General features: G+C 35.8%; 2 protein-coding genes across 2 annotated transcripts in view; one reads left to right on the top strand and one right to left on the bottom strand.

Moving 5' to 3' along the window:
• Positions 1-405: 405 nt before the first annotated feature.
• Positions 406-17,645, bottom strand: part of LOC120326992 (tRNA (32-2'-O)-methyltransferase regulator THADA-like) — a 108,914-nt gene continuing 91,674 nt past the window's right edge. The window contains exon 38 of the mRNA XM_078111477.1: positions 406-907. Within this exon, the coding sequence (XP_077967603.1) occupies positions 887-907 (21 nt within the window). The 3' untranslated portion in view covers positions 406-886. The remainder of the gene's footprint in view (positions 908-17,645) is intronic.
• On the top strand, positions 14,439-17,566 carry LOC120326993 (uncharacterized). The gene is made up of 2 exons (XM_039393356.2): positions 14,439-14,657; positions 14,872-17,566. Exons 1-2 carry the CDS (start codon positions 14,601-14,603, stop codon positions 16,075-16,077), a joined length of 1,263 nt encoding a protein of 420 aa, XP_039249290.1. The 5' UTR covers positions 14,439-14,600; the 3' UTR covers positions 16,078-17,566.

Below are 17,645 nucleotides of genomic sequence, written 5' to 3' on the forward strand. Positions count from 1 at the left end.
TCAGAGGTCATCAGGGACCGAAATAAGTCTTAAGTCCGTTATTTTACCTCACCACACCGGCCGGTATTAGTCAGATTGCGTCACATTTGTTTATTTGAAACTCAACATCGTGGGACCTGTGTTTTGTTAATCACATCGCAGAGTGCGAGGCAGGTTCCTCACTGCCCTAAAAACAAACTAAATGAGGGGAATTATCTTGCTCTGATTACAGTTTTGGTTCAATACGTATGATATAATATCATCAGCTTGATGGAAAACAGGACTTCGATAATACTTCAGGAATGATCCAAAATTGTACAATAACAAATAAGTGCTGAGATTGACTCACAATCAGGCTAAGGAAACTCTGTTAGCATTGTATGACTGAAAAATGAATCGAAACGTCTACAAAAAATTTTATATTTCCATGTGGCGATTTTATGACATACTTCCAAATTAGAGCTTGCTAGCTTATAATTTTTTGAGATACAACATTTGTAAGTTGAAACAATATGCCATAAATTCGATTTTGAGTTTTCTAAACATACTTTCCAAGTCTGAAATTATGTATTTATCAAAGTCGATGACCACATCATACTTAACCAAATGTGACGCAGTGGTCAATTGATACTGGGCACTATGATGACATCCTACATGGGATGAGCAATGTAGTTGAATACATTGCGATGATACTCGACGGGGATTATTAAATTATTGTTTTCCGGTTTCGATATTGGTTGAGCACTTTGAAGAGCGTGTTTACAATCTTTTATTACAAGAACTAGGAGATTTGTGTCGCCTTTTGTGTTGTTTCTGGTCCGACATCATATCAATGATACATAGAAATTTCGAAAACAAAATCTTGTTTGTTTGATGAACAGAGTTTGTGTTGAAGAGAAATTGTGTATCACTTCTTGTTTGAAGACGTCTGAAACAAAAACATTGTACAAGATGCAAGTATATTGTGGGAATTTATTTACATAAAATTGGGGTTTGTACTAAGGGTAATAATCACACCCTGGGTAAGGTGGTTTGTCATTAGCTAGTTCGGATTAAAGTTCAAATAATTCATTTTCTGACCATAAAAAAATAGCAGCAAAATTTCATCTAATACGGCATACCTAATCATAGAAGGTTCGTTTCCAGAAAAAGTGATGCCCCCAAGTTAAAAATGCATTGAAAACAGATTGATAAATAAGTAAATAACTTTGAAATTTAAGTAAATTTATCAGTTCTATTTTGATATAATTCAATTTGAAAATTCGGTAATAGTGGGGGTAAGATGCTGTAAAAATGTCCAACATTTTTGAGAAACTCAATATTAATTTATTTCGCGCTGGGCTGTATTTTTAATTATTGAGTATGAGCAATGGTCTATCTAATAATTTATTCGCTTTGATATGTCGGAAAATTTCTACTTCAGTACCGTTGTCATTGCAGCATATATGTAATTTTAATTTGCGTGCCTTTCAGTGTCATGACATCGTGATAGTACGTGGTTTATCAAATGTCAAAAACAAGTTACAGAACGTGACTGTGTTGCACGAGCGTTGAGGTTGGTCGAGATTGGAGTCAAACTTGAAGCCAAAAAGTGACTTCACCTCTATATTTGATCATTCAAAGAGTAAATAAATGAATCTTGATAAAGTTTTGAATGGGGAGGCATTCTAACAAAGGGCGCTGCATTTGTGAATTTAAAAACAACACTATTCTAACCTATAAAAGTATTGGACTAGTGCATGGAAAAGATGCAGCGACAAGTTTCTCATCAATGCAGACAATATTGAAATTTATGATCTCAATTTTTCTTTTTGGTCATGAAAATATAATGTGTGACCCATTAAGTAAAAAAGGTTATCCATCCTTGTGTTAGTTAGAGGATACTGTCAGGAACTTTCAACCAAATATATTGATTTACGAAACACAACATACAATGCTGTATTTATTTTTACGGAACGTGATACAAAGCGCACTTGAAGGATTTCGCGACCTTACATCTTCTATAGAATTTCATTAGCCGAAACCAATGTCTTTGATTTCACTTGGTGCGTAGAAAATGTTTTTCAAAGTGAAGACACATGCAAGGATTCGTGTGCAATACTTTTCTATTTAAGTTCGTTGACAAACATAGGCTCGATATTTGTATTTCATGTTATTTCCCTAGATACCACTTTATATCGTATTAGACTGTCAAATATCCTTCATCGAGTCTCGATATTAAGTTAATGAACTTAGGAACAAAACACAAAAGATCTTGATCTCCAGCATATCGACAAACTTTTAATTTATTAGACACATATTATACATATGTTCCAATCGTATCTGTCATTTTCTATTCACGAAAATATAAATATGGACTCCGTGTCTTCATTCGTATTAATCATGAAATTTATATCAAGTCGCTTGTGTTGATGACAATTCTATCACGGATGTTATTACCATTTACCTGTATATAATAAGCATTAAGTTATACTTTGTAACACTGTATATCAATATTATACATATAAAAATTTCCGATTTCATTTCTCGCATATATATGTATTATTCCGATAACCCATTTAATTACCATTTAGGATTTTTCATTCATTAGCTAAGGCTGTGTGAAGATTCCAGATTGTCAACAAAATTTTGATCGATTCTGTTTATCATGGTCAGGTTGGGATAAAGATTTGATTATTGTCTTTATTTATATTATGTTGTTCAATAATTTTGCTCAATTTAACTTATCATAACCCAACGTAAGATAACCAGAATCGAGGGGAAAAGATCAGAAAATTAGAGATGGGTAATAGTAACCTTTCTGTAGAAGCTGTATCCGTGATAATATTAATAACTCGAGTTTTTGATGGCTCGCGACAGTTTATAAATAACTCTACGCGCATGATATTTCACAATTTATTTCGTGATCGGTCCTATCCTAAAAGCGAAATGCATACCTACAGAGAAAGAAAGCCAAAAAATTTGCATTTTACATATTGTTTATTGGTATCACTATAAGAATTCACACGTGGTATCGCATTAAACCGCGCCGAATTACCAAAACAACATTAATTATTGAAATGACCACGTTTCCCATGCCAATCATATAGCACGTTATACTTACTTCGTCGGAACATGACAGTATTATGTTATATCCTTCTCGTGAAACATTTAGTTTCATGTCACCAAGGGTGATAAATTTAAAATGAATGAAAATTAACTTACGCTTAATATAGCGTGGCTGGTTACAATAATATCGTGAATATGTACAGTATAAGTCGATGTGAGATCTAACTTTGACTATGATGCATTACTTGCTTTGCACACTAAATATGACATCGAATATATTCAACGGGTGCAGTTATTATCTACTAAATCATGGGCTCCATACAGAGCCCCAAGGGTTCGTGGGATACGCCTAGGCGCAGGGGTTCCCAAACTTTATTGGGCGCGGGCCAAAATTAGAATCGGAACAAAGTTCGCGGGCCAGAGGAGTGTAGCGACCTAAATTTTGCGACGGTTTCTATGGGGTTCTGTCGATTTACTTTCATTTGACATTTTTTGAAACATGTTTGTTTGACTCATATTTGCGCTTAATGCTTTATTCCCTCATAAGTGGAATAGTTCGTTAGCAAAGAAGACAAATCGCTGAAGTTTGATTCTTTTCAATGCAGAAATACAAACGCTGACATTTATCCAAGGAACGTCTGTTTTCAGCGTCTAGTTTTGGTTTGCTTTTTGATATCTCTAAGCTTTCTTATGTGACTGATAACTAAATTACTGCCCTATCTAATCCTAATACCGGTACGTATAATTGAGATACCGGTATAATTGAATTGTTACGATAAGCACGTGCTTATAATGTTATAATGACATAGCAACTGCCGGTATTTAAAATCGCAAACAGGTAGAAACGAAATCTGTTTAACGCCATTTCACTTAAGCTCGGCGGGCCACTTTAAATCGTTTTGCGGGCCGGATTTGGCCCGCGGGCCGCATTTTGGAAACCCCTGGCCTAGAGGCACAGCGAGCCATTCGTTTACTTATTCAAATACTGACTTACCGGTGGTATTTTTAACAGTATAAAAAAGAAATAAATACATCCCAGTAATTAAACAAAGTAATTTTAATCTACTCAGGGACATTAATCGGTAGCAATGTTTTTTTTTGTTTTTATTTTATAAAATTATTGTGGGGATCCGTGAATAATAGTCAACCTCTTCGCGAGCTCCATAACACCAAAGTTTGAGAACCCCTGTACTAAATGATATGATGACAGTGGAAATCACATTAGTTAGACATCTTTTCTAACTAGAATCGATCGAAATGGATTTGTAAATTTTCTAACCATTGCAAACAACAAACACGATTAGAATAAAGAATGCGTGCAAATCACATTTCAAAATCAATGACAAAATCGACCGATTTAGTTCAATTTACGTTATTTATTGTATCGACGAACTGTCAGAATAATATGTACAACGAATGCAAAAAAAATGTTTAATAACTAGCATTTTGGAGTACTAAAAAATAATACGCGACAACAAATACACAGTAAATACATCTTTTGCAGTCAGGTCGTTGATAACAAAATGTCTACTGATAAAACAAGCAATCATCTGTTATATGCTACTTTACATTATTCCCAAGATAATTGTGTCACTGGGTATTTCTGATTTGATCGGGACAATTTCGAGGAACTTTGAATGTTTATAACAGCAAGTCCCGCACAAATCATGACTCAAAAGAGGAATCAGAAATAATATTAACAACGCCCTGATCAGTGAAAAAATTTGTGTAATCTGCTAAAACGGATCTTAAGATAAGCATACGAATTGAGTTTACAGTAAATACACTTCAACAGTTTAAAAATTACATCTCGATTTGAAAAAAAAATCAGAGTTTTGAGAAAGCCTCCAAACCTATATTTCATTTGTTTTGTTTTGTAGTATTTACCGTGCTAGGCACAATATTTATTGTTCTATGAATGCGATTTTCCGGGATAACGATTTTATCACGCAATTGTAAATTGATATACTTTTGTTGACCAAAATTGATTTGAGCGAAAACGATGAATCGATCAAATATTCTCATGGTGAGTTATAATTAATGTTAACATTATGCATGTCCAAATATCTGTCGATAGTATTATATTTTCAATTATATGCATGGAATAAATAATTGTAACCGAATAACACGTACGTTTTACGTCGTAAAACTAATTCAAATGAAACAAGGATTCCATAAAAATCGACATAGTAGGTTACGTTAATTCAAATAGACGCATGATGACGAAATACTCCCCGAAAATAGTTGGTGGTGGAATACTGATTTACGACTCAGTAAGTTTAGAGGGGTGTGAGGGGGTGTGTCCTATTTTGTAAAAGAATACCAAACAACCTGGATAAAGCGCCCGCACTCTCTTATCCGAGGCAAGCTCGCAAGCGAGTTTATTGTGATAAACTTCTAGCGGACATCTAAACTGATTAATACACAAATGAACTACTTATAATGGGTCAAGTACGTAATTGAATACCGATAAATCAGGAATGTTACCCAAAGTAGACAGAACCTTAGAAACTCACGAAAACACGTGAGGGTGGTAATCGCACCACGGCTGCCGTAGTACGAGTCATCATTGATAAAACATGAAAAAATTGATGACTTTCTAGCACAAATCTAGCAATCTCTTGGTATACTTAGAAGTATGCTGTAAGAAATATGTGGCGTTTGATAAAGAAGCGAGGGGCGAGTAAATCAAAAATGTCACATTTCATACAACTGTACTTTGTGCAGATGTATTCGTTAAAAGTCAATAAATAGTCAACAAACTTTGCAGAAATTCCATCGTTGCCCGTTAATACTATTTGTGGTATACAATCCCAGGCGCCTATAAGTGCTATCAACTCGCAAACCCAAATTCAACAGCATTTGAATGTTACAAATATATACCACAGACAAATACATGAATAGTTCAGGTATTACATACCAATGCTAAAAACATTCCATTAGAATAAAAGTTATTGCTCATTAAAATATTCTTTAGAGAGTTAGTCTAAATTTTTCGCATTTCAAATGCGTAACTTTCAGCGAAAAACAGCCACCCATAGAGTTTATTTTACCCCCATGCGGATATACAAATTAATCTCACATAACAGAGCGATTGGCTAACGTGGAAAGTACAATATCACTCCTGTCCAGTTGCATTTATACTGAATATATATATGTATTAGAATATCTTAGTTCTGTTACCAAACTTTAAAATTATGTCAATAATTTGCGTGTGATTTTTATGACTTCAAAATACGATGGGATAGGATGTCTGATACAATGTTTTAAATACCTTATTTATAATATTAAAAAAGGGGACGTCGTAATTGAAACGACCTTTCAGTGCATGTGGATGCCTGCAATAATCAAAGCATATCGGTGTTATATAATGAAAAAGGCAGAAGATTTATGTTTCAGGTGAAAATTTTCACCAAGGAGACTGAACACATGTGTTACTATTACGTAATCATATGATTCAGTCATTAAACTTTTCTATCCCGCCATAAAATAAACACTAATCTTTTAAACATTTCTATAGATTACGGCGAACGCTGAACAAAGAGCTCTAATTTGAAGCCACTCCATGTTGCACCAGACGTTTGATATATGCGTAATCGCTAAAAATAGCCGCAGCGTCAGCGGGTGGGTTCATGCGTCGTTTGGGTATGATGGTGTCTCATGACGCCGGTAGAATTACCGTATTAGGGTGAAATCCGAACATCGATTATAAACAATTCAACATATCACGTTAATCACATGAAAAGAGATTAACAAAATTACATCATTTTATTATTTCTATGTCTGGAAACTTTATGAAAAAACACATCAAAACGTATAGTTGAAGAATCGAATTACAAACCAGCAAATTCATATTATATGGTTATCACATATGTATTCATTACAAGGTGTTAAACAAACTAAAGAAACCAGCACTTTTGTTTTCAGAATATCTAATTATTCTTCCAAGTTGGAGCACATGTAATCGGTTGAAACTTGATACGCCATTATAGGACCACACAAGGAAAAAGAAACAACAGTGGGAATCAGCCAATAGGTAACTAAAGTCTAACGACAAGAAGTATATAATCATCACGTGGGATATTTTTGCAAACTGTAGACGTACTGTGGACAGAATCTTTGAGCCTCTTTCCATTTACTTACCATTCCAATATATGGTACTTTCAAAATATTACGGGGAAATTTTGTATTTTATTTTTATATCTATTCACGGATAGATGGGCGTTGCCGGCAAACCTATTAGATTTTAGTATTTTTACTGCTGTATAAATAGAACCCAATGAAGAGTTACACCGACTCATAAACACGTGATTTTAGCCATATCGTTCGATTGACCAAGAAAGGTATACAGTCTCATAGTCACACAAGTATTGTGACTAACTTCTTTCGTACGAGTATTTGAATTTCGATTGCACTATATTCACCCTATACGGGAGTAGTCTTTCTTCCAGTTTCACTATCTTGTGTGATTTTATAAGTAATCAGAGATAGTGGTGTGGTTTCGGTGATAATAATTCTTCCGTACATGTAGTGAATAAGCATGACACGAGAAATATTTCTACCAATAACGATATCCGCATAAGATTGGGGATTCTCCACTCCGCAATCAAAATTTAACGCCTCGTTGGAAATACAGTATAGGTACGTCTGTCACATGGTATTGCATGAGGTGCGCGTGATTACAAAAACTACAATTGTAGAAATCAATGAACTTTTTGTATGTAAAAGATTTTGTACGCAAATTAATTGAAACTATTGGTTAATTCCCCTTGCACAGGATTGTCTACCTGTGATATGTTATATCCTATATGGAAATAATAAACAAATGAACAACATGGTTTTTGTACGTTTTCTGGAAAGATTTCAAAAATAATACCATAGAAACGTGGATATAATAAATTTATTTTCTTATTTTTCTCTTTTATATTTTTAGTTTAGAACGATCATTTTTCTGTAGTCACGAAATCCGTACGCAATCAAATAGCTTTAAAACCCTTTGACCAGGGACGTGTAATTAAATTGGTAATAAAACACCTACAAAAAGTTTTTCTTGTTATCAATGCATGAATCATCCAAAATACGACTGTTTGTGTACGTGGAATATTCCCATTCCCAAATAAATATAAATGTAATATCGGCCATTGTTTGATAATGTTTACATATCCAGAGTGAAAATGTATCTGTCGTTTGTCCGTCGAAATTTTCTATAATAGTAGGGATGACGGTACTCGTTTTCCCATGCCCGTTGGAAAGGCTGGTCGTCGTCATTCGCCACCACCTAGATTGCACTCCTCTTTTGTCAACTAATCAAGTAAAGCTGACAAAGGCGAGGTGCCTGGCTTTTGTCTCGCTTGAAACACAAATTAAATGAAGTACTCTCACTCGATAGAAACTGATAGCGCCAAACACAACCTCCCAATAACACACAGAAAGATTCCCATACGGATTCTATACACTTTTAAAAAAAACTTTTTTATTGGCGTTTTTGGGGTGATTTAACCGTCAGCAGTATATCATAATAACTAAAATATCCCATGTGGACATGTGCACAACAATATTTCAGGGCATTCGAAGTCTTTTAAACTTTTGTTACCCCTAGCTATGATTATATCGAAAAATATACTCAAACATTTAACGTGCAAGGGAAGTTAATTTTACTGGGGAATGTAGATACAGGTCACAATGATACGTTGTTTTCATTAGCCATTTCTTCCCCCTGTTTACTTTGGTTATCGCCGGGTATCGGAGTGAGTTTTCACTGACCCTTAGACTACTTGTATTGTAAATACGACGATCGGATTTATTACTTCTCCAAATATTTTATATCATTCTATTTATTACGCCTGTGACATATTCATGATGTTTGTGCTGTGAAGAGTGTCAAATATATCTACTATAGGTATACACAGTGTATAAAAAATACTTTAATTCATAGCTCGTGGTTCCATGACGAATAGAAGTGGTCAACAATATCTCCCCCGCGAACTATATTAATAACATAATATGAGGTATACTTACTTACGCAAAAGCAATTTAAATGGTCGGGATTTCACAGCACAAAATCTCATAATAAGTCTCGATAAAATAGTAAATCATTTCCATTGCATTTATGTTTACAGTAATTAGCCGCATCACATATACCTTATCAGAACCATGTATTCCATAGTACACAACCAGTTGTAAGCTGGAGATGTAATCTGGTAATGTTTTAATCAATATTAGTTACTGATTGATGTCATCGTTCGGGTAATTTTTTGCTCGAATCGGGACGAAGTATGCTGTGTTCTAAGTATACAACTTTCACTTCACTTTAAAGCAACAAGAAAAAGGGGGAACTCGATACCGTCAAAACAAGCTCAAATATCGGCGTCCCGGGCTCGATATAGGCGTCAAGTTACCCTTTCCGCAGATAGCTTGGATCCCACGCTCGACTCGATATTGTTTTCTTTACTCCGCATTTATAATAGATTTAAAAACCTATTACGCATCAGTATGGTAAACCTCTTGCTTGGTGTAATACCTGTAACTGGATTTAGCATACAAAGAGTCGAGAAGCACTTACAATTTTGTTAGAATACAATACATAAAAAGTAGTATATTTAAAACAATAACGCCACAAAACGGCAATGCATTTCTTTATTTTGGCACAAATGTAATTTTAGTATCCCCAGCACAATCCTCCCGTATAGACAAATTCAATTTTGAACTGTGTAATTACGCGGCACATTTGAAATATTGTGCAAGCGTCTTGGATTTCTCCTGCAGGGAAGTAATTCCATAATGAGTGATTAGCGTAATCCCATTGAAGGCGAAAATCAGATGCAAAAACCAGGGTCATATTTCGTAAACTGTCGGCGCTCTACATCAGTAATAAGCATGGCGGGTAGTCATACGATCGACGTAACATCCGCAATTCTTGAGCAAACACCCTACGCAGAAGTTAAAAATTGACCTTCAAGTGCGTTAGGTTAACGCTTACCATTTTAAAATCTGAGCTTCGGCTTATCGGGCAATTTTCCGCCCTTTGTGAAACGGGTTATATTATATTCATTACGTTTGATATGAATAGAGCTTAATTAACGGAAAAAGGAAAAGCGTGTACTGTTTCTGTCGCGCCTAGCAGCTTTGTGTTCGCGGAACGAAAATGCATACGTTCTCGTTGGCTGATGAATGAAAAAATTATGTCAACCGAAGCATGTGCACGCTCGAATGTACTCATTTGCACCGGTGCAGGTATATTGCACGTATGATTTACAATGATGCATATTGAAGTGTTCCCCTTTTAAATTCTTTTAGGTGTTTGTTGACATATTGTATTCTGACCTGGCGTGCACCGAAAATGACAATGAACTATAAATCGTACTATTCCTGGCTAAGCGAATTAATTGGAGCTAACTTCTGAATATTGATCAATGATCACGCCTATTGCGGGAATATGTCGCGATGTGCAATAAAAATATTGGTTATATACAATTACAAAATAAGCGGAGAGACAAACACACGCTGTAAACGTTCTTTTTTGTGTTTCATTATTTAAAAAAGATATCCGTCTTTCTATGTTGCCAAAGTGTTTTTGCTCACTAAAAGTGAGGACCCAGATTCAAAAATAAGGAGTTCGAACTTTTGAACTATTACTGAAATTCTACGAATTCTTTTTTCGTCCAAGTTGAAATTATTTTTATCGCCAAAGCAAATTAGTATTAGTATCATATCACACCACATCATTCAAATTTGATCTGTATAATGATCAAATCGTGCAGCACACAAACGAGTTATTGTATTTCGTATTTCAGCATGGGGAACATGATACGTAATGTGTTTACTACGCCGGCTCGGAGCTTGCATGTCAAAAACATATCCGGTGTTTTATTGAGTGCATATAGTAACACAGAGCATGTGCTGCAATAATAACGGTCGATTGTTCATTTCGTTTGCCTAGGTGAAATAAACCTACTTGTATACAAATGTTCTTCCAAACCTAAAAACGAAACGCGTTAAATAATTAGTACATACCTAACATATGTTCTATATATAATGAACTCGAGAAGGGCAACCTATTTTCTGAAACTGTTCCAGAAATTTTTACACATTCACAAATTTTATGCTACTATACCGAAGCGAGTTTTAAGAGCGTCTAACACAAGGCAAAACAAACTGCAGCGATAAAACAACAATTTCATCCGGCAAATGTATTACGTTGTGTATAAAGCTGTATCAGCTGATTTACTGATACTAATAGAAGGGGGGGATAAATTTGTTAAATTTACCAATGTGAGTTCTAAGACACTTTGATACTAAAAATTTATAAACAGTACAATTATGGTAAGCGAAATTTGGCGTATATCATGCATATATAATATAACAATCTATGATTTTTGTTTAATGATTTGCTCAGTTGAAGGACATAAGTAGTCAATAAAAGCGAGAAGACGGCAAACGATTGATGTGAAGATTGAAACTTGAAATAAATTTGTTTGCACGACAATTTGATATGCGAAGGTCGAAGATAATACAAATTCGCCTCCTCCTTCAAGATAGGTACACCAACATCGTTAATTAAGAAAGTTATATTACGAATATCAAAGAACTCGATTACAATGTACTTCCGATTCATCTTTCGAAAAATGATAAATAAATAAACAAATATACGGTGATACGTCTAATTCGACATACACGGATGACGTCAGTAATCGCGGTACCTTTGGATCCACAAAGTAGATTTTGTTTAATCGCGACACTTTGAAATGATCGATGACTATCTGATGGTAGTAGGATATCCTTTCGCACCAAATGTATTCCCTAATTGAATTAAGATGAAGTCATTTACCCCGGAAGTAAACATCGTGAACTAGTTTATTCAGTACGATTGAACAAAACTTTATCGCTGGTAGGATATTGTATTCTATAAACGGTGTACTGTTCGATATATTTAGGAAATTAAGTTACCGAGAAGCAAAATAGGTACAAAATGACTCCCCTTGGTAGGAAGTTGCATGCTTCTAAGAATTTTAGTTAAATTCACCATGACTTTGTGTTGTATCATTGGAAATTACAAATCGGATGCACTATATGGAAATAAAATACAATGATAAAAAAATGTATCATTCACATTTTGGCAAACGTTACTTTGTCAAGGATAAATATTTTTACATACTATGTATTTGAGTATTTATAAAGTAACCATGTTGTGGCTAGTGTTTTTTAGAACATTGCACACATTCAAATTTAGTATTCACAAACGGGAAGTGTTCATGAAATCACACGACATCACACACGAGGCTATATATATGCCATGAGAATGGCCTCGACCGATTTGCTCAAAACTTCGATTTTCTTTCTAGTAAATACACAGAGTTCGAGATATATGCGATAAGTTGTATTGAGGACGCTTTCATAGTGCAGAAAGCCGCTTTGCTCATTGAAAAGATCGATAATTATACACGCCGTTATCGGACTATAAGCCAGCTCGTGATCTCGCATATTATTCGTGGTCAACAAACCAATGCTAATAGTTCCTCGGAAGCCTGTAAATCCTTCCGTTCGGCAGTTTTCAAATGGCATTTCCATTCAGAAAATAGCTCATTATAAACATTATTTCGACAATGGTATATACAAGGTATTTCGAAAACAAAGATTTCAAGTTGGTTGCACACAGTTTCTGTATTAGTTATTACTATTCCCAATATTCAGCCAAATTTGTTTGAAATAGATCATGACCATTGCTAATGATAGTTCGCAGATGTTTTTATAGCACTTGGTTGGCAAAGTTTTGGTTGTTAATGAAGCAACACAATTATATCCACGCATTCCAAGCGATTCAGTTCAGAAGTAACGACCGAAATCTGAAAGGCAGTCTTTCATTGATATGATAGTTCAAACGTTACGTAGCAATCAGGGAGTTGCAGCATTGGAGAACCAATTATAAGCGCTCACAAAATTCAAATTTATGCATGATAAAAAGGAGTTCTTTTAGCGAGGTAGTGGTCCAAATATGACTTGGAAAACTTATTACAGTGGAACTATAGTAATAAAAAGTATGTTTGTTATATCTCAACACTTGAATAGAATTATGTGTATTTGTTGCATTCGACCTGGCATAGGAATGCATACAATAAAGAGATCTATGTGCACTAATTATGAAATTTTATTTTCGTGCAATTATATAATCATTTTGACTCATTTTTCATAGTTCGAAAATGGAAATTATTACAGGGTGTATTCGAAATTCATTCAATTGTTTAGAGTAGCAAAATTTAGGAGAAAGGCGAATTTTTCTGCCAATAGATTACTTTGAGATGTAATAATAGATGAAACATGATTGCGTTTGAAATCGTACTGTACTTTTGAAATAAATCACTAACTAGAATTTATTCATGATACCTGTGATACACGGTCCCGCTCATATATTTGCGCAATGATATTTACATCAATTCAAACGTCAATATTCTTATGCCGGCATTGTTTCACAAGCCGTTGTTAATGACAATAATTACCGATAAAAACAAATCAATTAGTCTTCTCGGCAGGATATACTGCCTATGTGATGTATTTTACGTGCATAATGTTCAAATATGTGATTAAATTTGTATTATTGCGTACATGTTGCGCTCACCTTGTTAATCCGTGTACGATTGCGTGAAATGACTGAATTTGCTTTCGGACACTCGATTATTGGCTGCTTTACGCCAGATGCTTTGCACAATGACATCAGCAAATCAATTTTCTATACAAAGTTACGCAACCATACATATCTTGAGATGGGATTGATATCGATAGGCTAACATGTCCCAATCGAGTATGTAGCATATCAATACCCATGCATTGTCAAACATTCACTAAATGATTCATATATCTTATTAAATTTTTGTGTTGCGCAATGCTGAAGTGAATTCACCATCGAAAGATTTATTTAGGTATAATAAGGTCAAGAAGACAAATCAGGTGAGTAAACAGAATTTTCAAATTACGGATTCACCTACTTTTTAATAGGACTAGATCCGATCAACGAGCGTTAACTGGGTAAGCTCTGAATGAAGACATACCTGTATTTAATGTGTATTCTTAAACAAATAAACCCGAAAAGTAAGCGGTTAATATTAGATTTCATAATTATGCAGTATGTAAATTTTGAATGGCGTGATATTTAACGTTGGCATCCGATGGCGCAAAACTGAAAATTCTGACAACGGATGGTTGACATAAATATCGTACCGCGTGATTGAAAAACTACAAAAATTCTTTGGCACTGTGGTAGCGCAAATACGCCCCTAGTGATGAATATATTTTGTACAAGAGAGAAAGGCAAGAAAACGAAGAGAAGTAACGAGAGAAAGGAAAAGAAGTTTGTCGCTATATAAGAAGATGTCGCGCCGGCTAGATACTCATTCCATTCGCCGGTTACCGGTGCACATCTGGTTTTCGTCAGTTCGAGCGGTTGCTCTCGAATGCATCGCTTATGAACGCTAGTTAGTATCAGAATTTTAAAATTTTTTTTCCGTTTCAACAGATTGTCTAATATAGACTAAAACTGTTATATCAACTTATTGTCTGTGCTGCGACGTGCTCTGTATTGCATGGAAAATTTCATCATGTCGACATACACATCGGCGGAGTTTCAAAAAGATTTTCAGGTTGGTACTCAGTTGTAAGAATGTTTAAAATGAGTTTTATGATATGTGCTGAAAAACTCGATTGCACTTAGATGGCTTGTAAAATATGTTGTGCAACCTATAGGAGCAAATAAGTAATTAAATGAAAATAATAACGGTACAGTCATATCAATACGCACTGTTTACAATTTAGTCCTTCCAATGCAAAAATCTAACACAAAGATTTCTTTTACAGGCTAAATTGGCTGGCTCAGACGGCATCGACCTGGCATACGCTTTGAAGACGCTCGGGAACAAAGATGCCTTCTCGCTGATGAACAACGCCTCCTTGGCCGGCATGTGGTCTATTCAACGGCCGGACCTAACCCGACGCAATTCTACCTCTTCTGTTTCTTCAATCGCCGCGACAAGGAATAGACTGAATACAAGCCCGTTAACTTCAATAGCTAATATTATACCTGAAGCGAGCACTGCAACTATTACAGCTGCTGCATCAATTTTAAGTTCAATTCCACCAACGGAAGACAGTTTTCGTGGGCGGGCCTACAGTGAGGGAGCTAACTCGTTGTCTATTGAAAACGCATTGCAACCTCAGCAACAACCGATTGCATCAAGCCGGTATAAGACTGAATTATGTAGGCCATTCGAAGAAAATGGAAAATGCAAGTACGGTGACAAATGCCAGTTTGCACACGGAAAGCAAGAATTGCGACAAATGGTTAGGCATCCAAAATACAAAACCGAACTCTGTCGTACATTCCACACAAGCGGTTTCTGCCCATACGGACCTCGATGTCATTTTATCCACAACCAAGAAGATACTACGAACCTTCCCCCTAACAAAATGCAGAATGGACCGACATCGACCGGAAACTTAACTCATCAGGCAGTTCAGAGCAATGCATTTGGAGCCGCAATGATGCCAAGGTGTGCCCCCGTCGCTGTTCCACAACCACACATATCCGAAAGAAATCATTTCAATCACCGACCTTCACAACTGGACCTTTTGAAGCAACTCGAAGCTGGATCTAACTTCGGCGGTATGTCGTATCCTCAGCCATCACTGAGCCCACCAAACAACTCGCCGCCTTATTATCATGGAGACATCGGTTCGACCGTTCTCATGTCACCCACTTCGCCGAATTCTGCTACAAACGGAAGTATGTTCAACTTCAATATTCCGTTTCAGAATGATCGAATACCCTCCACTGCTAGTGACCTAGCTAGTATGCTGTCAGGAATGCCACAATATGAAATGCAGCATTCGCCACCAACCATGTCCACTTTTGATATGTTTCGCTCTCAGGGAATCCAAGAAACCACCGTGAATGACGATAGCGCCTTCGAAACACCGCCCGACTCTGACCGTGAATCTTTGACGGGATCTCCACCCGAAAAGCAAAGGCTTCCAATTTTTAGATGTCTTTCACAGTCGGAGTAACTCGTGTCGGGCCACTGATTGGCAAAGGTGCAGTTTGCTAGTGACTTCAGTTTCTAGTGACATGCTCGATTTAGCTCGCTATTATACTTCGAGTAACCCGTCAAATGGGAAAGACGGAATCGGGCATTTTTTTATTGTGTTTTATTTTATTTCTCAAGGGATTTGCTGAGCAGTGCAGACGAACTGTAAGTGCCTTTCTTGAAATTTTCTTTTGATGTTAAATTATTAATATTGTGATTCTGTAGATAAAAATGCACTTCGGCATATTTGGGCAATTACAACAAAATTAGCCTGCGTTGGATATCGCATCCCGATTACTGTCATTGTCAACAGTTTTTTCACTAACGATCACAACTTTTGGTATTTTGTTTTTTTTTGCCAAGACTTTTAGTGACTTTGTCTGTTTCCAGTACTACAATGTTCAATTTTAAACCAGTTTATTACGCTTTTGTCGAATAGCCACTTTCTATTTGTTTTCATTTATTTTATTTGTTGCTTCTATTGTCACTAATTTATAGTACTTGTATTTTTCCATACAAACAAAGTATACCGTATACTAGCTGCTCGTGATTGCTGCATCTGCCATGCCTTTTGCCAGAGTGGGTTGCAGTTTTAACTGGTTTAGAACGACAAGCCCATTTAACTTCAAGGCACCTGTCATGTTGTATAGTATGTTAGTGTTGTATTGACAAAAGCCCACAACCCCACAAAAGATGTATTGACATATTGGTGGTGTTTAGAATGGTCTTCGCGGTAAAAGTAGAATTGATTTTCAGTATTGTTCTTGTTTGTCAAGCATAAGCCAACTATGGTTTTTGTCTCGGACGACCCATACATATATGGCACACATTTGGCTGTGCATGCGTATTTTAAACTGCCATAAAGCGACTTGATATATTTGTAACCACTGTGTTGATAATAATATTAATAATAAATTCTTATGTCATAATGATGCGATTTTAAATGCAGTTGACTACGGTGCTTCGCCAAGACGCACGGCGCGGTGGGTTGGTATATTTTAGTCTGGTACAAGTTCTGTATCCGCTGCTGAGCGTATATGCATGCATATGGCTGCCAGAATGGTAGTTCGACGATTTGAACGGCCGGAAGGACTAGCAAAGTTTTCGCGTCCGTCTCACCAGCAAGCACTGTAAATCATTTTTAAATTAATAGGAAAAATGAAATATTACGTTTATTTTTATGCCTATTTTATTTAGCTTTAGTTTTTGGAAATGTCTCGGCCAAATGGTGAAGCATAAGGTGTGAGGGAAATCAATTCCCTGTGTTTTGAAGGCCTACGATTGTAGTATTTATATTTTTGGCGTCATAAGTTATTGCTTTTTTCTTGAAAAACACACTATACTAACCTTAGTGTTGATTGCTGTTTTGTGCTGTTGCCCATTTTTTTTCCCGCTTATGATATATCCCATTTACTATGCTCAAGTGTATACGTTATTATCGTTTTTTCAACAATATATTACAGTTTCTATTTATTGTCATTTTTTATTCATAAGTTGCTCGAACGCATTCCTTTATCCGCTTATTTAACTTAATCATAATTTATGTTC

This window comes from Styela clava, chromosome 4 (genome assembly GCF_964204865.1).
Source record: "Styela clava chromosome 4, kaStyClav1.hap1.2, whole genome shotgun sequence".
Lineage (NCBI taxonomy): Eukaryota > Metazoa > Chordata > Ascidiacea > Stolidobranchia > Styelidae > Styela > Styela clava.

Excerpts from the sequence above, each read along its gene's own strand:
- LOC120326993 (XM_039393356.2), top strand. The coding sequence starts at position 14,601 with ATGGAAAATTTCATCATGTCGACATACACATCGGCGGAGTTTCAAAAA. Across the intron at positions 14,658-14,871 it reads AGTTTCAAAAAGATTTTCAG|GCTAAATTGGCTGGCTCAGA; the intron begins GTTGGTACTCAG and ends TTTCTTTTACAG.